We start from the raw sequence: 22,340 nt of genomic DNA on the forward strand, positions 1-22,340 counted from the left end.
CTTAGATAGTAACCAATATTTCTTTTTTCCAATAACATTAATAAACTACATTAATTTCCGATGTATCGTTGTTAATTTGTCAAAACATAACCATATTTTATGAAACCGAATGCGAAAAGGTTTACCGGTACAAAACGATAATTTAAGATTATTTCAAGCACGATTTGAACAGCATGCGTACATTATATAATCAGAACTTGCTTTTAGTGGGATATATTGTGCGTATGCGTAGTTTTACACTTAAATTATTTTCGTGAAGATGAGCGACTCATACGTATGAACAGATTGTTCGGTCATAATGTATACTGTAACATTTAAAGACACCTTTCACGTTTTGATAAATTGACAAATTAAAAAAGTTTCAGATGTGCAATTAAATAATAATACTGAACATTTACCAAGCTCAAAAATACCCATTATATGCATATTTTGATGATTTGAAAACTTGAAAATTATAAAGTGTTACAAACGCGAAAAAAAATGTGTAATTTAGAAAGTTTTGTAGTTATCCATATACTTTGTGACAATACGAGGATGCTTATATAAAGTGTAAAATAAAATTTGTACCATGTCATCATGGATTGCCGAATGATTTTAGCGCTAGACTTTTACTCCAAGGGTTAGTGATTCGAGCCCAAGTGTGGATTACTTTTTGCTTTTCTTTAATTTTATTTTTGATTTAAGTTTACATTTATCAATTTTAAGCATTAAATGACGAACATAAAATCATGCCACAATCTAAGCAAAGGTCCCTTTAAAAAGTGTGATAACTACAATATATTGACAACAATGTCAAAGCAAACGAAAATGTTTTATTGGTATTATTTTCAAAACGGTTATTAAAATATGTCAGATTCTAATTAAATAAAGATAAACATTTTTTTCTAAACACATATTCTCACACATTTATAAACTGAGAAAGTTAGTTTAAAACTACACGGACATTCCTGTATGTATAAGCGATCATAATGTTTGTATCCACGCCTCCAGATTACACTACACTTCTCTGTCAGTCCATCTAACCGTATGGATGCTCGTTCGTTTCGGATCTTCTCCTATATAAATTGCATTAAGAATGTGTTATGTACTTATTTCTTTCCAAATATATTTATAAGATCAGTTGCAAAAAAAACGGCATTTTATTAAACATATTCACTGTATTGAATCTTGTTTTGGAAAACCGCGTAGCGGATTATGTAATAACAAGGCCCATATAAAGTAGGTATGTTCGTGTGTGCTGTGGTATGTTTGTATATATTATGTTACGTTTATGCTTTTTGTTCAGGTTACAGAAATACCGATGATTAAAGAATGTGGAATAAGAAAATTCTTAAATTAACAACTTGGAAAAGATGGTTTTGGCCGAAGCATGTATACAGACCTTTCATACAGATGATCCCGTCGTGCGTCACCAAGGCCTCTCTGAAAGGCAAGCTGTGATCCGGATAGCTTAGCTCTTGGGATCCTGTACACATCGGTTGAACCAACCGACAGCACAGACATTTCCCTTAAGTTGATATCTTGGTAGGTATTATCGTGAACCTTGGGTTCCATACGGTCCAGCGCCATTGGCTTCTTTGCCCTCTTCTTGCACACAATGAATACCAGAACGACGATAACAAGAAACAAAATACCGCCAATTACAGAGGACACAATTACCATCAGCTTTGAAACTCCGTTTTCATCTGCGTGAAAAAAATATAGATAGGGAATACTGTGTTGTGGTGTTACACCGATACGACATCAGCCGTGATCAATTAAAAGAGCTTATGCACATGTAATTGATCTCACATCTTATGTAAAATGATTTGAACTAACGTTTGATTATGTTATAAATCATAACAAAGGCATAGAACATGTGTATACAAACTACATTTAATATGAATATAATAGGACAATGAAACACTCATACCTCGGTGGGTTTCCTTTTTTCTGGAAAAAAAAAACAACAACATTTAGTTCCTTCAAACTAAATGTTTCATTTCGTGTCATAGTTTGCACTGCGTACTGATTGTTATTTACACATACTACTAAAACGTGCGCAACAGTTGACTGAGTATGGTTTATTAACCTAGTAAGATATTTAATGTACCTACACACAACTAGTGCCAATGTTGTTTGTTTCACACACCTCATCTTCGTTGCATGGATGGATAATCTTATATAGACGACATAGGTCTACCTTAGGTTCAATAACGGGAACTAAAACATGTAAATACAGACCTTATCAGTATATCGAATTCAAACAAAAGAACTCTGCATAGTTGAAAATTGAAAATTCTTAAACAAAATGAGCCTTAAAAGAAATATAGTTTATTAAATTTGAATATAGCAGATGATTGTCTATAAATTGTGCCTGGAATCGATGCATTCTAATATGATAATGCAAAATAGGAAACAAAATCCCGTTATATTAAGGCTGGATAACAAATACCTATGCAACGCTTAATAAATGCGCATTACTTTACCTTTTTCTTTTCCAAGTGCCACACCGATGACAGGACATTCGGTCCCGGATATCGTCAGTCTGTGTCTGGACAGTTCATCGACCACTTGCGTAACGTCACTTAATATCTGCGCACGTTGGAAATAAACAACCAGGTGATCCACGATAAGACTTCCTGGTCTGTCGCGAATAGAAACATACAAAAAACACCTACAGTTCAAACATGTGTCATTATAGGGGCGACGTATTTCTACGTGTAACTTGATGAAGATAATGTGTAATGGCGATTAACTTTACGTACATCGTCTTGAGGCAATAGCAATTATCGAGAGTTAATATGATAATATAATCTAGTTTATCATATGAAATACATACCTGATGTCCTTAATGATGACTTTAGCTAACCGGTTTCCAAGTTGGCCCCTGTAGAACTTCATAAGCTACAACGAAACAATATAATATAGTATATTTATGTGTTTATTTATTCCCCAAATACACATGGTAGTTTTAAATCATGAATAAAATGAAATTGTATGAAACGTGAAAAAAAATCTTTGAATTTAATGTTAGTAATTTTAAGAATTATGTTTAAATTGAAATTGAGCTTGGGTATTTTAAACGAAATAAATGTCTGAAACCATTTGTCTTTATCCGAACCCTTGATTTTTCTCTTACCTCATCGTGGACTTCATTCTCGTATTTTGTGTAGGTAATGGAGGAGTTTAACGTGACTGTCGTCGGGAGATTGTAATCCAACTTTAGTTCGATTAGTAAACTCCCTTTGTCATCATCCAAAACTGCATTTAACATTTGATTCATTCATGAGACAATCATCTACGTATTGGAAATTCATACGCATGTACATTCTACTAATATTAAAAAAATACATGATATATTTATTGTTTATTAACCAAATAAGTCTGAGAAAAGTAACGTGCATAATAATAATGATATAACAACGTGAAAAGGTATAACATAACCAACTCTATGAAAATGGTTTATATGAAAGTAACATATTGATTCCATACTTTTTAACGTGTGTCTATAGTATACTCATTTAGTGTATAAATATATGAGAAATGCTGGCATATTTTTTGGAAAATCCGTTTAACGATAAAACAAATTTTTTTACCTTTATCCGTAACGTGTATGTCCGATGTTTGCTCTTTAAGTTATGAGGAAAACAAACACACGAACAATTAACATAAAACTAACGCAAATAGAATGGCAAATATATCATATACGACATTAAATATCAAAGCAAAATACATTTTAGCAATTTCGTAATCGGAAATGACCAATTGTGGAATACATATGCTACACAATATACAAGTTAAAGTAACAAATACCACATTTCAATCCATCAGTTTGATTTTGTGTGAAGCCTCGAATGCAGGAGCACAGAGGAGTACCGTTCTTAACTTCACATACGGAGTGGTTCTTTTGTTTGCATGCTTCTGGGTTGCTACAATCTGTATACCATTTAAAAAAATCATTGCACGGTGCGTTGTTTAGATTAGATAATCACAATTTAAAATGTTTATAAGTAAAATTTTATATACGTGCTACATCATCTATTGTACTATAAATTCTGAAAAAATTATTGTATGTCGCACGTTAATACAAATAATCAATAATTACAATACATATTTAAACATTCCAGCAGTTATTGTTTAATAAATTATAATTAGCAAATGTTTAGCATGATTAACAGAGTGAAGCTTTACAAATACATACCTAATATAGGTTTTGGTAAAGGTTGATAAGTCGTCCACGAAGATGCATTCACAGAAGGATCACATATCATAATTTGTGAAGCGTGAAAGGTGCCATTGAAGTAGCACTTGCCTTCGATGAAGCAGTAATCGTCCTTGAAAAATATGTGATTGTTACATTGCTTCTAAATTATTAACAAGTGGTTTGTAACAAATTATTTATACAGGTGGACAGAGAAACCAATAATGTCAAAATAAGGATTAAACGTTTTCCTATTACCTACTATTGTAGTCAATCATAAAGCATAAAGACTTTGGTCAAAACTATCGTTTGGATATGTCAATGCATATAAAATTACCACATACTACTGTTTACAATGCGTTCCAACTGTGCTTAAACGTTTATAATTTAATTCTGGCGACTATTTTCCAACAAGTTTGTCAATGTTTAATGCAGATATATAATGGTAACATTGATACTTTATCATCATTTGTATTATTTTGTTTGTCATTCTTGATTGTTATTAACCGTTTATTCGTGTAACAATGATTTTAATTTTAGTTCAACGTTAACTTTTTTTTGCTAAGGGGGGTTGGGGATGGTTAGGAAACAAAAGTTATAGGAAGGTGTATTTCTATCTTTTTTACACTGGTAATACTTGACTCTTTACACTGGTAATACTTTGCTCGGCATTGAAGTGTGTTCTAGGATACTGTTTTCAAGCTAAAGACGTGCGACAAATGTCAAATATATATGTTGATATACTTGTATAACTTAATAAAAAGAAGTAATAATTAATCATATTATAAAAATAGTAAAACATTTTGTTAATGGAAAAATGCTGATTTTGTATCGAAATGCTGGTGCTGCAATTATAAATTTACAATGAGCTAACACAAGGTAAAATGGTAAGAGATTAGAATCATATTTACACCCGGTTTGATGTTCATGCAGTACATGTTACGTCAATTAACATTGATATCTTGCGAGTAAAAACATATCGTCAAAAAACGTGTAACATTTAGGAAAGTAACATGGATTATTTATTTTGTATCAACAAAATATTATCAGAAGTAAACACTTGTAGCACTCATGATATTCCGGGATCATGTACGCAGTAAATAATACACGATTCAATGTGTATGTGTGTGAATGTTTATGTACATTATCATAATTACATTTGAATATGCGAAATGTCTTATCTATTCAAACTAAATTGAATGTATTTGCACACATTATTCGATTCAATATATTGCATATAGACCAGCTGACAAGAATTTCTCTATTGATATTGCTTATGTAATCTCTCTCTATATATTGTGTCCAAGCAATGTGGGAGGTTAAATGATTTGTAAATAAACGATATACAGGTATAAACACAATAATTTTTAATTCCAACTATGTATGCATCCATATTGAAAAACTTGTCCAAAATGTGTCTCAATAGCTCAGCATAAAACGCTTTAGCAAAGAACATCATTGGGACCCTGTAAATTACCTTCAAGGAAAATGAAGACATGAACTCTGTATGATTCGTATATGTGTGCGTCTGACATTCCGAGTTGTAAATGTAGGCTATTCCTTGGTTCGTATCATTGAAATGTTGTCCGTCATTGCTTACGGAAACGTGGAAGCCCATCACAAACATATTCTCAGCTGATCTTCGGAGCCTGAGGCCACGAATAGGACATAATGTCTCCACTATAGTTTCAGCATGACCAGGAACTGTCGATGTAATTCCGTTATGTACAGTTCTATGAATGTCAAACTGAAAAACGTACGACAAAATAGCATACAGGTATTATTGTACATTTGTTGTTCGAATTTTGCTCAGCACTTACAAGATATATATATCAAAAACTGAAAACAAAAAGTTTAGCTGAGTCAAATACGTAACTATTTTACTACACTACATTGACCTGGCTTACAATATCGGCCTGTACCGTTCATAAATTTGTGCGATGTCTTTTCAGATTAAATACCTAAACTTGTATACTTTCATTATTTGTAAGGGGACGTAAAATGTGAATATATCTATCAATTTGACGGAATATGCGTGTTAAGACTTTTCCACTTACTGAATTGTTTGTACTATATTTTATCAAGTAGTTGGGATAATACAAAAACATTAAACTCTCATTCAAACCATTATCATATTTACATAAAAAGTTCTCAATCGGCAGGTCAAATTGGAGGATGCAAACTCTCCACCAAAGACGACAATCTGAGAACAATCGGTCTTGTTCTCGTCACAGAGTCCATGGTCTAATAGTCCAACTATTTTGGGTGGCGTTACAAGATCAATAGAACAATCGGTTGCACCGAAGCCGATGTTACATTCACACGTGCCTGCAATTTTTATCGAGCTGTTTATATTTTTTTCTCGAGATTTTGACATACATTACATAAACAAGTCGCGCACATTGATTTGATACCATTAAAACCCTATTATCATCAATTGAATAACAGCATGAACGTCAACATGCGATTATTTTTCTATTCTAAATGATTCAAGTACGCAAATTTATTTTATCCTACAGCTAGGCAAGCCTCGACATGTAAACCTTTCTTTACTCGTGGGATAAATTTAAGTACACAATCACACTAACATAGTATTCTCTATATTAATCATAAAGTTTAATTGATATTCGTGCATAACGGCAAACGCAAGGTTCATATTGATGACCTGAACTAACACACCTATCTGAAAGACAATAAACTATGGAACAAAAATGCAAATTAAGAATCTAAGATGATAAAATCAAATGTAACCTTGTTTGCAAGTTCCATTCCCACTACAGCTGTTCATACAGAATGAGTCTTTAATTGTTTGAGATGTACTCAATATTTCCCTTAAAGCTGTCAACTCCGCAATGTTTGCTTGCGCTGTCTCTGTTGTGTTGACATTTCCAGAGGCGGTTGTAGAATTTGCTTCAGCTTTAGTTATAATATCCTTTATAACAGTGCTGTTACGACGTATCTCGTTTTGGCAAGTATCCAGCATTGACTGCTTAGACATAGATATCCAGTCTGTTGTATTTGTTAGCTGAAAAAAAGCATCGTGAATATCTAAAATAGCTATCGAAAAAGCATCTTGATACTTATCAAACGCACTTAATCAATGAGGCTTAAATATAGTAGCGACTCTGCAATCGTACCTTGATATCGAGTACACAATTTTCCACCGACACGTTTGTATGGGTATGAGGAATCTTCTTACACATGTTCTGTATTGTGCGAAAGTGATCCTCACATAATTTACTTAGATCTTCTTCTGCCACGCTTCGCTAAAATAATTCAGGCACACGTCTATACTTTAGACAAATAATAATGGGCATATGGCCGTAGGTAATAGAAATGAAGTTTAACCTTCGTTTTAATTCAAACATTATTGGCATTATACAATATTTATGTTTAACCGTGACGGCTAGCTCAGTTGTTAGAGCGCTGAACTACGCATCTGAGGATTGCGGGCTCTTTGCCTTGTTTGTCAACATAACTTATAGAGAATACTAGGTCGGTGCCGAATAAAGCAAAGTTTATTTTGCGAGGCTTAGAAAATCTGAACCACGAGCCATGGCGAGTGGTTCAGATTTTCGTGCCGAGCAAAATAAACTTTGCTTTATTCGGCACCGACCTATTATTCGATTTATCCCGTCAATTTTCTTAGTCGAAAATTATTTCTTTAAAAATAGATTAGGAAAAATCGAACTACACGGAAAATCACTAAGTTATTTTAAGCAAACATTGTTTTATTATTTTAATCGTGCCAAGCCTAATACATTACAGAAAGATCAGTAACTAACCTGTTTTTCTGTTTATCATACCTCTACGTCCCCGATTTTTAAGAAATAATGAAAAAAAACACACTAAACAACTGCAGCTTTAGCGTGAAAGAACCGGGAAAGAACATGCATTGTGTCGTATGAGTTGTTAATAATGACGTCACGAGTACTAAATATTTGTAAATAATGTTGTTTTGTTTGCTTTTTGAGTTGCATTAATTGTTAAAAGTATATTATATCCTGGTATCAAATTGTTTGTTTTGTTTAATCTGATTCGATTTTACTAAAAATGATTACTTTATAGTTGATTCCGAGTAATATGACCATTCTCCGCCGCGCGTGACAGCTATATTTCAGCACTTCCGAAATAGAGGAAAATTTATTCCACAGTGGTTTATTTCAACAATGCACGTCTGATGATGGGATAAATGTGGGTAAATGTCAAGACATTATTTATATGTCAATGCTTTACCTACCTTGATTCACGTCTGGTAGTTTACAATTAATGGCATGTTAGCATGCACACTGGTAACACAATAATAAGTGTGAGAATGTTAATTAAACTAATTAATAATGACTGCATTACTTAAATGCTTTTCGAAAAGATTGAATATCTAAATAAACTAACTTTTTTTTGTCCAGTTAAAAGTGTAAAAGTGTTTAATTTTGTTTCTTTTAATGGTTTTAAAGTTATAACTCTACAGTATTTGCAAAATATATACCAATTTAAATGTAATTTTCAACCTAAGGTAAAATATCTCATATAGATATGAATATGACACGGGTATTTGCTTTAATGGGACTAGATGTATCAAATAATGTGTTATAAACATGATTTTTCTTGTTGCATAGATAAAGTCTGTAGTTATATTAACAGCTACCAAAAATAGCCTAATCACTTCGATATCAATCTACAATGTATATACTATATTTTAAAACTATTTAATGATTTATTAAGCACTTTATCTATGATTATGTAAGATGCTACTGCAAATTGATATTTTTGTCTAAACTGAGAAACAATTTGTTCTTGTCTATTAAATAAACATTTAAATCTAAAAAAAGATTATTCGTCTGGAATTATATTTTTAATTAAGCTACAAATGAAACATGATGCGTAAGTATATCACGTTAAATGCAAGTAAAGCGGATAACTGGATGCGTGAAAAATGAATAATAAAACTATACAAGTGAATGATTTGAATCTCATATTGAAATTATGATATTGTTTCAGTAATAGTTATTGTAAGAAAATGCATGTCAATTTTATATCAGCTGGGCCATCTTGAGGGTGAATTTCAAGTTCGCGCTAATACTCGCCTATAATGCATAAATGCCGACTTGGAGGCGGTGGAAATCAAACAATATGCTAAGCCTGCATAAATAAATGGCTTCATCATACAAAAAAATGTATCTGTATGAAAAAACACGCGTATAAAACATCATAAATAGTAAATAAATACATACATGTGTCTATACACACGTTTTCAATTTACGATATTATTAGCACGTCATTAAAGGGCCATCTCTCAGTTTATAAAAAAAGAACTTACACGATGTCGAACATAGGGTCGCTGATGAGAAACCGGTATCTTTACAACTGGTCGTCTAGGTTTTCTTGTAACCGATCTCACAGTACGGCTGTCAAGTATTTCGCCACAGCTGTGATAACCAGCAAGCGTTCCTTGAGTACACCCTGCGCTCCCCTGGTCACAAGTATACGCACTTCTTCCACCAATCGTTTTCTTGCAAGTACACGTTTGAAACGCCCATGGCTCAAGCTCTTTATGGAACATATCGCTATCGAACAATGACTCATTAGTCGGGACTTTCCAGTCGTCGATGAATTTTGTACAATTATCAAAATCATCCGATGAGTTTCCATTAAGAGACCCACATAACCCAGTACTGTTTCCGTCGCTGTCTTTAATCGACGGATTCACAGATATATCCAATACCCTGCCACCGTCTCGACCCATAAACGGTGCATTGTCTATCCTGGCCCTAACAGCAGTACCATATGGCAAATATATCTACAAAATTAGAAATGATTTTTAAAAATAGAAATTGGCATGAAGGATAATCCTGGTAGGCAAATATTTTTTTAATGCACTTTACTATATTAACTACATTACATTACCGTGTATGTATAGTCATTTTCTTTTTTCACCGTCAGGGCTTTATCCGAGCACTGCCTGTAGCCGATGTCGATGTACCCGTTACATACGTTGATGACGTAGACATCACGTCCGGCCCTAACAGCGACACCGCAGTTGCATTTTGCGGGATTATTTCCGTCTGTGCAGTTGGCAATTCTGTGCTGTATCTGTAAATGCACAAGGGTATCAGCATAATTACTTTTTTAAAACGATAAAATAAACAGACAAGTAATTGCGGGATGTGTGTTAATTAAAAAACCATCATGCAAATCGACGTTACATTTTACAGATAGTGGAAACATGTTTGCACATAATTATGCATAACGCTGAATGACGACTCTTTTTATATGGTTTACTGTTAGAGTGATATAAAATGAATATGTAATGTACAATACAGTTTATGCACATTTAATTACCTATATAGCAATCTTTAAATGAGGCAATAACATTGCTTTTGTTCTGTGAATAACATTAGTAAATTTATTTTCAACATCAACAACGAGTATTTATATCGATTGTAAACACTGAAATACTAGGATAATATATCACCAATAATACCTCTACATTTCCATACACGGAGTGGCGATACAGAATATAGTCCCCTTCTTTTGCGTGATGCTCGTACGACCTACGATGTATTTAATTAATACATTAACTCTCCAGTAATCACAATAATACAAGACTCAAAAGACAATTTCTCGAGAAGTATTATTTTGTAAAAAAGTCTGGATTTTAAAACAAGTGGCTAACTGCCAATAAATACCAGAACAATTATTGCAACACACACATATATTACCCGCCTCATGCGAAAATATGTCTCAAGTAACATGCGGCCAGCATATTTTGCGTATAATAAACATATGTCGCTGATACACAATTAATGTTAATGACAATTAAACGATGAATCTGCAATACGTTTAAACGATTTGCGCTAATTAATTGTTTTGCAACTAAATTGTATTACATACAAGACATACAGAACAATGTAGCACACACAGCAAATAGTCTGACCTGCCGTCGAACGTATACATATGAGGATCATTGCGAGCTGTGCACAATTTTCCACGCCATTGTCGATCGCTTTCAGGGAGTACTTCGACCTTTAAAATACAACAGAATATTGATACAGTGTAATATGTTAATGTCATTTGTGATATTATATGTGTCGCATGTGTACACATTGTTAAATATAAATTGTTATTTTAAAATAAATAAATATATTTCATCGAAAGTCGTCATGTTTACCTCGATTGCCGGTAATTTGTACGGAACGGATAGGAAAGCGACTCCTCGAGTTCTGGGTATTTGTAGGAACATATTGAACTTGCCGGCAACACCATACTGTCCTGTTTCGGCAGCACTCACGCTTACTCTAATCGTTTCCCCAAATGTTGTGGCCGTAATTTCAGTTGAGCAACCGCCCGGGAAACTGCCCTCAGCATCTGGAACATTGTACATTTATTATTTTATTTTAGTTTACAACAATATGGCATGGTACAAAAGTAGATGTTTACAATAATGCATGTATAACACAGTATCAACTTAACATGTGTAATGTCTTGTAATCTTCCGAATTGCAAATACTATGGTTGCGTTACGTTTGGGCCAACTTTTATGTACTGTTATGGATTTACGTTTATTGAAAGTTTCATTTCTGTTTATTGTGTACATATAATTTATATAAGGAGCAATAATTCACTAAATATGTTTTTGTTAAGATAATGCATCGCTGCGACTTCATCGAGATCTGAACGCCTGACAAGTGAACCTGAATTGCTGTTCAAAATAATAAACAAGATACGGACTAACATGAGGTTTAGTAAACCACTTAAAGGAAGCAAAATCGTTTGTCTTATACAAATTCATGAATTTCTTTTTGAAACTGTTGATTGATATAACTGTTTTCTTTCAGTTTATAAGCACATTGCATTGGGATCGTTCAATCGGGAGATTCAGCATCGCTGCAGTTTTAATTTGCTCACTGAAAATGTATTTGAAGTAATGTGCATTTTGAATTGTTGTGCAAACTTACTCGGGCAGCTTCCATAATCCGGTGTGAAATAATCAATATTAACGATACATTTAATATTATTTGTCGGCCAAGTATCCTCGCACACAATTGGAACTGTTAGTTTCATTTCCACAAATTTCACTTCCCCTCGGCGCAACGAAATGCGAGGGGTTGAGAGTTTGATACCCAGAAAAAACGGATCCGATATAACTGACAACCGTCCTGGTTGACCTACTGGCTCGTTGAATGCACGGACACCGCAAGAAATCTGAAAATAATTAAAATCCATCATGAATAAATTAGTATTTGATAAGTTTGCTATATTTTGGTATAAACATTATACGTTTATCTAATTATTTAATGCAATAATTAATGTTGATCCGAGTTCTTGATATGCGTGTATAAAAGCGCTTTTAACATTTGAAACTATTTAAGTGGCAATTATTATTTGGTTAATTTGATAGTGATTGGCGTTTAAATTAAGCCTTATCAAATCTTACATTTGTTCCCATGCCAACATTCATGTCGGCGAGATCTTTGGATGACAGGAAACACGGTGACATATCCGACTGACTGCAATATTGTTTAGTGGTAATATGCTCAGAATTTCCCATCACATGCCACTCCACTTGGTAATAGAGATTTGAAGCTATGTCCGGAGCAAATTTGCATTTAAACCATATCGATGTGCCAGTTTCGTTATATACAACACCGACACTGTTCACTACGAAGCTCGGAGGAGGGGCTAAAAAGGTTATAATAAAAATCAAATTCTTTCAAATAACGTTTCCTACTCACGCGGATTTTATTTCAATATAATACATACGATCGCATGAAAATTATAGTACTTACATTCCGATCCAATACCTACAAATTATTAAGTTAATTACAGCGCAGTTTATATTCAAATATGTTATGGAATAAATGCAAATATGTATAAAATAACATGGGCAATATCGACAAATAACTATGCAAATAAATATGTGTGTCACAATCATAAAAAGTATAGCTTACACAAGTATTCACAGCATAAACGAATTGAACGATGAAAACAGTTAATGCACTTGTTGGTTTAAAGATTATTAAGTAAACAGTGTACACATAATTGAGTGTTTAAGTCTGAAAAGAGCTGTCTTTGTGTGGAAATAAAAGCGGACGACAAACACAATATCAAATCTGTATGGACTGTTACAACGTAAAATAGAAATACCATTACCAAAACGAAACATGCTGCCGACTTGTTTCCTTAAATTATATACATTTCAAAAGCCTTAAAATATTATACAAATAACTGCGAAAAATGGAAAGATTCATAATGATTGCTAACACTCATTTTACAAATAAATGCGATGTGAGTATCTTTAGTTTGTCAAAAATTCTTGACTGTCTATGCTGTTAATAGTTTTGAATCGTTTCACATTTGATATTATACAATATCGTTATTTTGCATTGCATTATATAGAAGGCATGTTTGTATGATAAATATTGACTCAGCAGTAATATCTGCTATGAAATACAACAGTAATGCGTTCCAATTTCACTTTTGATCTTAAAGAATGAGCGCACCTTATAAGGTATTCAACTCATTTCCTTTGACATGTGAAACATGCTCAAACATGTATGAATTCCTAAGTCATTCCATGTATTACATTATTTTGAATGCGATATCGACTTACAGACTCGACGCATTTCGGAAATTTCATAGCAGGTAAAACAACACGGAGCACATAAGTATAACAACACTTACTGCGTTCGGCGATCAAGCGAATATATATTTCACAACATTTGATATAAAATCAGCAATTTTGATGTTTACCAAAGCAGTAGCCGCTGTTTGTGGTCACAGTTGGACCTAGCCGGTATACAAAATAACCCCCGCAGTTTTTCACTTGCAGGTCGTAGGTAATACTGGAATCTCTAGACTGTTCTGCTTTAAAAGATTTGATCTTATCTACCATAGTAGGGATAGCACTCAAATCTGAAATGACCCAATAATTAATGAATGTATTCAACATTTTATGCATAATAATACTGATGAATTATTATTTAAGTTCAACTCGTACAAAAGAACACGGTTTATAATACTACCTTTGCTGTAGATCGGAAAAACTGTGGAACATCTATTAAACGGAGGCTCTTTGTCAGGCAAAGTATTGTTTCCAACATAATACCAATCCAGCGACAGTTTGTTGTCATTTATGGGATTTGATTTCGTTATATAATTGACGAGCCTCATTTCTAGATTGGGGAGTCTTTTGTAGTTTTCTTTGTCACATGGGTCAATATTGTTCTGGTAGTCTAAGAATTGAAAAATAAAATAAATAAATATTGTCACATATGCGATTGAATCAGTGTACTTTATCGGAATCATGATACGCAAAGATATATCACTTGGAGAGAACTCTTATGTTCAATATAAAATATATATATATATGGCATATTCATATATAAACATATCTAAACAGTTTGAACAACCTGCTGCATCAACACAGATAAACATTCTTTTCACAAAATTACTTAGCAAACTCATATGTATATGCGAAACAAATACAGTGGTAGTTTCAGCTACAAATTCAAATAAAGAATACACCGTAATTAACTGGGCTGCAACATGCTGCATAACCTGTGCTGTTGATAACAACATTGAACTCAATCAACATTGACTAACATTTCTTAAAACAACTAAGGGTGTGAATCAATTAATTGTTATTGTAGTTAACCTAAAATTCTGAGAAATGTGCCTGGAAAAAAATGGCATTTTTAGGCATGGATTCTTTTTATGTTTTTTTAAATTTACATACCCTCTGCTAACAATCTAGAGGGGATGTCACCTTCGCAGGTTCTTGACATCCTTTAAATTAGGTCAAAGGTCAATGGGTACAGTTTTCAGTTGTTTAGGAGATGAAATACATCTCATTGTGATATTTAACCAAAATTGAAAAGTTTAAGGCAGTAATATTGTCTGAGAATGAACCTGCTTGGTTCAAATCTAATCAAAATTTTATCTATTCTAGTGTTCACTTATATAGGTCAAAAGGTCATTTAGTGCACTTTTATGCCAAAATAAACATGACATTTGGCATTGAAAATCAACAGAATAAAATATTATGCTAAAGAAGTATATTTTAACAATGGAATATATTTTGCTAATTTTTGTTAACTCTATAAACATATTTGTTATGTAAAAAGACAAATTTAAAGGATCCATTAATTATAGAATGAAGTACAACGTACGCTTAAAAAAAGACTGAAACTCATTTGTATAATTTCAGTATCTTATTACATTGTTTTTAAGTGTACATTCTTCATCCTGTTCAAACTGCATATATCTTATACTGCTGATCTAATCCCTGGTGAATTACTAGATAAATCCGACAAAGAGAAAAGCGAAGTGAAGAACTTTTCTTTCCTACCTACATTTGGTTGACTCTTATGAAGTTCATTAAAGCCCAAAGAATAGGCGAGTGTCTGTTTCATATTTAAGCCTTTTCCGAGATGCTACCGTGGCTAACGGTGTACGACCTCACGAACTATGCCCGATGGGGTCATGTATATCTAGCAGACATAAAAGCATTAGAATATGCAGCACCTGAATTGTTCAAAGAGTTTATTGAAGGTCACTTTGTTGTCAGGCTGAAGGAAAAAGCATTCAACGGAGTACCTGTCGAACAAGCTACTGAGTGGATAAACAGAACGTGTAAAACGACAGGGGGTATTATTGGAATAACTAGACAGGACCAGGCAAGAGATAGGTTGTGTATTACGTGGTCAGTAAGATCTGAGGTTTCCAATAGTACCATGAAATGGTTCAATCAAAATGATGATGACGAAGATATTGGAATATTCAAGAATAGAGCAGATGGAACTCGTTCGAGAGTTTCTTCAGAGGAAGAATACATCAATAAAATGATGCAGCTCTTTAGTTCATATATGACAGACTGTTCTCAATAGCATCTAAGGACGTTGCAACTCATGATATCACAGATGATTTATTAACCTGGGAAAGTCGAGGTCAAACATTTCTCAAGGAATTTGCAGAGAAAATGCTGAAAGAGCAGAATGTTGAATTTTATGCTCCTATTTAAAAGGTACAGTCCAAAACATTTGCATATCTATATTAGGAGACATTCAGTGAAAAGCAGAAAGTGACAAAGATTTTAACGGCTGACAGAAAGCTAATGCAGAGACTTCAACGCAGCTAATTCAGGGAGAGCCGTAGAAACACCATCTGTACTAGAACATGAACTTTCTGATGTGCCATTATCATTTGCAAAGGCTAGTGGGAAAATACATGATACCCAGAAATCAAACATACTCCAAGTGCTTACAAAGGACAATGATATAGTGACGCCTCAAGTTGTTCCGACAACGACTGATACAGCATGTGCAATAATTGATGGACACGCGCTAATACAGAGTTTAGGTAAGCCTAAGGGCTGTCAAACATTTGGACAATGTGCAACTGTTTTTGTAACAGCTGTTTTACGGCATTTTAGCGCAATCTCTACCCAAGTTGATGTGACTTTTGATCGATACTTTGGAATTTAATATATCAAAGAAGCAACGAGAGTTAAGAGGAAAGGAAAGCCTCGACCTATTAGGAAGCCCATAACAAGTCCAAACGTTCCTCTTCCGCAAATATGGAAACAGTATATCACACACGATGACAATAAAGCAGACATGGCTAAATTTCTCTCAAACGAATTGCTAAAACAATAAAAAATCTTCCAGCAGGATCAACTATAGTTGTAGGGGTGGATGTCTATGTGATGTTGATTCAAAGTCGAGTACGTTTGATGCGACAAACCTATGTGTAACTTATGAGGAGGCAGATACGGATGATATTGCACTCAAGGGAGGCTAGTGATACAGGCTACAGGCGTTTAGAAGTATATTGTAGAGACACTGACGTTTTGCTTGTTAATATACCACCTTGGAGCTAACGCCGAGATATATATGATAACTGGTACAGGCAAACAAAGAAATTGTTTTCCTGTGCACACAATATCTGAAAAACTAGGTGACAATGTCAGAAGGAACATTTTGGGGTTTCACGCATTGACAGGATGCGACACCCCGTCTGCTCTAAATGGAATAAGTAAGAAAACCGTCTGGGTTAAGTATATCGCACAACCTGATGCATTTTAGATTGTTGGTAGAGATTGCGATGCTCTATCAGTTTCTAAATTTCTGTGTGTGCCGTAATGCTGCTGTCAGGACCACCCACCAAACATTGACACATGTAGGTATCGGTTTTTTTTGAAAGCCAGGAAGAGTTTGGATGTGTTACCCCTACACATGATGCGCTTGAAATTCACATTAAAAGGGCAAATTATCAGGCAAAGATATGGCTAAATGCCACAGATAAGGATTGTCAACCTGATGATCCTCTTGATACTGGCGCATGGAAACTTGAAGAAAATTCATTTAAACCGGTATGGATGAGGTAACCAAAGGTCCTTGCAGAATGTGTCCAGTTAGTATCATGTGGCTATCAAACCAAGTGTAGTACAGCACTATGTAAGTGCTATCGATCTGACCTTGGATGCTTGTTTGAATGCGCATGTGAAGCGAATGGCTGTTTAAACCCTAGATAATTATTGTAAACGATAAAAGATAAGGAGATACATATACTGCCATAGTAATTCGTGTTTTGGAACAAAACTGCTGAATTTATGTAACGTATGTTAAATAATTATTACACAAGACCGACATTTTCTTCAGCATGATGATACAGTAGGTCATAATAGTGCATTGAAGTCAGATGAACATTTGTTTAATATTATAAATGGAACTTCAAGATTTCGAAATATATTACTAAATAGATCTCTGTTTTTGGTAAAATAATTTCTGTTTTACATTATTCATATCTACTACAATAAATACTAATTTGGTGAAGTAAAAATAACTTATCTTGCATGATTATGACATTATAGAACGTACAGTATTAAGAACTTCATTAGAGTATACCATTTGAGCTGAAATCTTTTATTTAAAATAGTATTTTGCATAATATGCATATAAATTCATATATACATTTAGACTAGATCGTAGAACGTAGATCACACATGTTTACTTGTACCTATACTTTCATTGTTTAAGTCTCGTAATTGTATTGATAGGATAATGCAGACAAAAAATGGTTCTTATTATAAAACGTTGTTTTATTATAAAACGCAATAAGTATTAATAGTCTAAAAATGAACATTTTCTTTTAATTTAGGTAACGTAATTTACAAAGTAAGGAACATTCAATTAAGATACAACAGAGAAATACTCTTTTCATCATCGAAGTATCCATCTCTCATTGAAAAGTAACGTACAAATATATAAAACATGGATCATTGGTTGGCTTCAATATACACTGCAATTTATGTTCCATACGGGTTATAAAAGTGCACTTGATGACCTTTGACCTACTTATGAAAAGCCAAAATCAGTTAAAAAATGAGATAACCCTTCAAGTATCAAATATAAGTCAGTTCAGGAGTAAAATCAGTAATAGTATCTGGTATCTCACAAGTTTGGCAATGTTACCTCAATTTTTAAAGCAAATTGCACTCATTAACCTTTTGACCTAATTACAGGGTCGTCAAGCATCCCAGAGGGTGACATCCCCTCCAGAATTTTTAAAAAATGTATTTGCAATCATTATAACATAAAAGGAAGCCATGCCTAAGAAATGCCATCAGATGTCAGATTTTATGAAATTTTAGGCCAACTATTGAAACAAATTTGCAAAAATGCTCGATTGACTCGATTTACATGTATGAAAACGTCTCCTATTGTGATACACATAGTAAAACACATTGTGCCACAAAACATAACAAATAATGTTAAATACTTACTGCAAGAAATGGAAACGTCTTCATCATGGACACAGTCGTGAGTGCCCCACTCTCGTGCCTTGCACTCAGAGACGTCTGCTTCATTTCCGAGACATTGCAGGTCGTCCAACAGGATCGTCTCGTTTCCAAAGGATTCATATTCGGTGTCTGGTCGGTATACCCTTCTGCAAATATTAATTTAAACGTAGACACGTACATGACATCAGTTGAAACGTATGTATCTCATACGAATTATGTTTGTTTATACGTCAATACAATACCAGCTATATAAAGAACGAATATTTGTAACATTATGTTATATGACGAGGCTTTACCCAACGGAGTATCCCATCATAGAACACAACACTAAGGCATCGTCATCCCCAAACTGATCATCACATATGGTTCCCCAATGGTTGTCTCGGTGCCTTGCGTCATCATATTGCGTGTATTTAATCTCAACTCGGCCTTTAAGAGGCAGTGTGTTGTTAGCGGCTTCTTTAAGTCCATTCATTAATCGAACGTTTGTAGTTGCACCTATATTGAAACACAATTTGGGTATGTGATAATGTTAATTGTGCATTGTTTGCATTTATATGATTATTATAAAAATAATTAAAATAGTAAGTTGAGAAATACAAACTCTACTTAATAATTATGATAAACTGTAACTTATTTCCAATAGATTAATATCCATGGAATGACATAAATTAGCTAACAAACAACCTCGTAGTGTAATTATTTTAGAAAAGTGACATACGGCAGTTAAGGGCGACATTTTGTTCACTTGGACAGGGCTGGTAGTTCCAAACCCAACGTCCACTCCCACATTCGTACAAATCATTCTCGTGACCTGTACAACCGAACCCACCCAGCTGTGATTCTTTGAAATCTGCATTCAAATACTGTTCAGTGTGAATGGTGATGTTTCTGAAAGAATTAACATACATGTATACATTTGGAAGTCGCTCATTATAATTCACAGTATTGATGTACGGATAGTCCAATACAAAATACTGTGCTGTATTATACAAACACAATGTGTACGCAAAACGCGACATAGACGGAAATTCATTGAAAAATGAATCGATCATAGTGCGTGCAACATGTTTGCAAATATTATATGTTCGTGCATTTTGAAAATGTACGTGTTAATTTATATAACGTTGGAATTGCACAGTCAAATAAAACAGCATACATGAAGAAGTGGTTTACGCGTAAAACTTTCAATTCTAACTTTCAATTTTCTAGCCACCACAAAATGCAAATCATTTTGGTTTATTCAAGGAACATGTGTGTGCGTTTTTTACAAAATCAACCTATCACACACGAGCAAATCAGATGTTTCTAACAACTAAGCGAACGGATGTTGTTATTGATTGAATCATATTGGTAAATACCCGCTGTAGTTTTCTCGCTTTCCCGATAGCTTGCACAATGCTTCGGCGTCATGCGTGGTAAAGTTATCTCTGCAAATTCGACGCCATTGTCCTCGTAAGAAAACTTCTGCTATCCCAGAATAAAAAGTCCACCCTTCGCGCAATCGCACCGGTGTATCTGATGTTCATTAAGATTGAAGTTTCCAGAAGGGAATACATACTACATTTGCAAACCAACAGCATATGAGAGAACAAACCAACAATACAGACATTCATAATACTTATAAGTTATAGTAATGTATACTAGGTCTACATATTACGCACTACACTGAATTGCAACGTCGTTGGCATGGGAACACAACTCGCTTGGATTTCCCCATCTAGCCTTTTCGCTGGAAGTTCGGTAACCCACATCACACTCCGAAATGTCAGATTCGTCCCCTCGACACGCCAGATTCGAAATGATTACATTCCCGTTTCCGTGTCCGTAAAATCCGTTTCTAAGTACGATGAGGCTTCTAAAACGTTATAAAAGCGAACGTGCCAAATAATTTTTTGAAAGATTGAAACATATAAAACAAGTAATTATCAGTCATGATTGGATCTGTTAATGTACCATTAACTAGTTGTCGTAAAAATCATAATTTGTGTTTCAAGTCACAATACAACATGATATGCTTATATTGATATCAGTAATATGAAATTTTATATTTTACTCTGTGTTAAATCCCTTCATTCTGCAGATGACCTTTGCATCTACATCGTCAAACTCCTTGTCACAAATGGTGCCCCAGGTTCCTTCGTATTCGATTTCAACTCTTCCAGAGTAAACGGTACCACCAGCTAGCCGCATTGGTGTCTCTGGACCTTTAGTGTAACAAAAATAACATTAAATCGGCAAACAATTAAAGCGATATTATTGGCATCTAACAGTATATAGGTGTCTATCGCAACCGTTGTTATGTTTGGTGTTTTCACTTCATATACACTTATTTTTGTTAATGCAGCATCAACATATAAAAACAATATCCCGGAAAGAGAAAGATAATCCATTTGAATATCAACCGTACTTTCGTTTTGACAACTGACGACAGAAATGATTCGATGTACGATGTGAGTCTAAATGAAGTTTTCATACGACACAAAGACACAATTTTGTTTAACGGATCATATCGGCTTAGAGGACTGGGTGAGTCATGTAAAATATCGAAAATAATATATATATTTTATAAACAACTGGTAACAAGATGAGTTGCAGATAATTGGTCAGTAACCACATTTTAACAAATTCTTTTGACCTGTAAATTCTTTTCAGCTCAATTCAACAGTGAAAAATGCCCATAATATCACTTTAACTGTAATAATAATGCTTTTTACGATACACAAATGTAAGGAGTTTTCATTGGTTTGTGATATAAAAACATAGTTACTGACACCTTGAATGGTTTTTCAGAAAGGATCACAATTTAACACTCACTGCGTCAGGCGTTAGAAAATATCGCAAATCCCAAAATTAATATGTAGAGCGCCAATGTGTTAGGATCCTGATATGTATCATTATCATCAACGACTACTTACGGCAATTGACTCCAGCGTCCTGAGCATGCATTAAACAGAACTGGTTTGTTGTGTTTTTGGTCCATGGGTACGAGTCACATTGATCCAGGTCTGATTCGTCTCCATCACACAGCAGATTGTCAACCACAAGTGCTCCATCACCTCGTCCATATTTTGTGGAGTTGTGAATTGTTATGTTGCTTTTTATGCAATTAAAAAAATATATCGCAATGTCAATCGTATTTTTGTCCGTGAAATAATAAAACTTGGTAAGTTGAATTTCTTTTTATAAGCGTTTGTTAAACGCTTCTTCGAATCAATACATTTTGATTCTGATGTCGCTTTTATTTTTTACTGCATTTATTTACATATGCTTTTGATGTCATTATTGCTGTATCGTATATGACAGTTTAAAGTTTTCCAATGTCTTAGCGAAGATTTGCTCTAAATACAAACGTGC

The 22,340-nt window shown here is 34.0% G+C and overlaps 1 protein-coding gene across 1 annotated transcript in view; it reads right to left on the reverse strand.

The window, feature by feature from the left end:
• Window positions 1-795: 795 nt before the first annotated feature.
• Window positions 796-22,340, reverse strand: part of LOC127871666 (uncharacterized) — a 40,448-nt gene continuing 18,903 nt past the window's right edge. Inside the window, exons 34-64 of the mRNA XM_052414794.1 lie at window positions 21,902-22,080; window positions 21,040-21,190; window positions 20,648-20,841; window positions 20,345-20,501; window positions 19,705-19,874; window positions 19,280-19,481; window positions 18,966-19,129; window positions 14,206-14,415; window positions 13,934-14,095; window positions 12,970-12,984; window positions 12,618-12,862; window positions 12,139-12,385; window positions 11,352-11,548; window positions 11,118-11,206; window positions 10,665-10,734; window positions 10,088-10,273; window positions 9,501-9,980; window positions 7,321-7,449; window positions 6,935-7,208; window positions 6,324-6,511; window positions 5,661-5,930; window positions 4,184-4,316; window positions 3,796-3,918; window positions 3,579-3,611; window positions 3,122-3,243; window positions 2,822-2,886; window positions 2,469-2,626; window positions 2,097-2,202; window positions 1,913-1,932; window positions 1,382-1,685; window positions 796-1,055 (exon numbers count right to left, since the gene is read on the reverse strand). Of these exons, the coding sequence (XP_052270754.1) occupies window positions 1,019-1,055; window positions 1,382-1,685; window positions 1,913-1,932; window positions 2,097-2,202; window positions 2,469-2,626; window positions 2,822-2,886; window positions 3,122-3,243; window positions 3,579-3,611; window positions 3,796-3,918; window positions 4,184-4,316; window positions 5,661-5,930; window positions 6,324-6,511; window positions 6,935-7,208; window positions 7,321-7,449; window positions 9,501-9,980; window positions 10,088-10,273; window positions 10,665-10,734; window positions 11,118-11,206; window positions 11,352-11,548; window positions 12,139-12,385; window positions 12,618-12,862; window positions 12,970-12,984; window positions 13,934-14,095; window positions 14,206-14,415; window positions 18,966-19,129; window positions 19,280-19,481; window positions 19,705-19,874; window positions 20,345-20,501; window positions 20,648-20,841; window positions 21,040-21,190; window positions 21,902-22,080 (5,080 nt within the window). The 3' untranslated portion in view covers window positions 796-1,018. The remainder of the gene's footprint in view (window positions 1,056-1,381; window positions 1,686-1,912; window positions 1,933-2,096; window positions 2,203-2,468; window positions 2,627-2,821; window positions 2,887-3,121; window positions 3,244-3,578; window positions 3,612-3,795; window positions 3,919-4,183; window positions 4,317-5,660; window positions 5,931-6,323; window positions 6,512-6,934; window positions 7,209-7,320; window positions 7,450-9,500; window positions 9,981-10,087; window positions 10,274-10,664; window positions 10,735-11,117; window positions 11,207-11,351; window positions 11,549-12,138; window positions 12,386-12,617; window positions 12,863-12,969; window positions 12,985-13,933; window positions 14,096-14,205; window positions 14,416-18,965; window positions 19,130-19,279; window positions 19,482-19,704; window positions 19,875-20,344; window positions 20,502-20,647; window positions 20,842-21,039; window positions 21,191-21,901; window positions 22,081-22,340) is intronic.

This window comes from Dreissena polymorpha, chromosome 3, assembly GCF_020536995.1.
Source record: "Dreissena polymorpha isolate Duluth1 chromosome 3, UMN_Dpol_1.0, whole genome shotgun sequence".
Lineage (NCBI taxonomy): Eukaryota > Metazoa > Mollusca > Bivalvia > Myida > Dreissenidae > Dreissena > Dreissena polymorpha.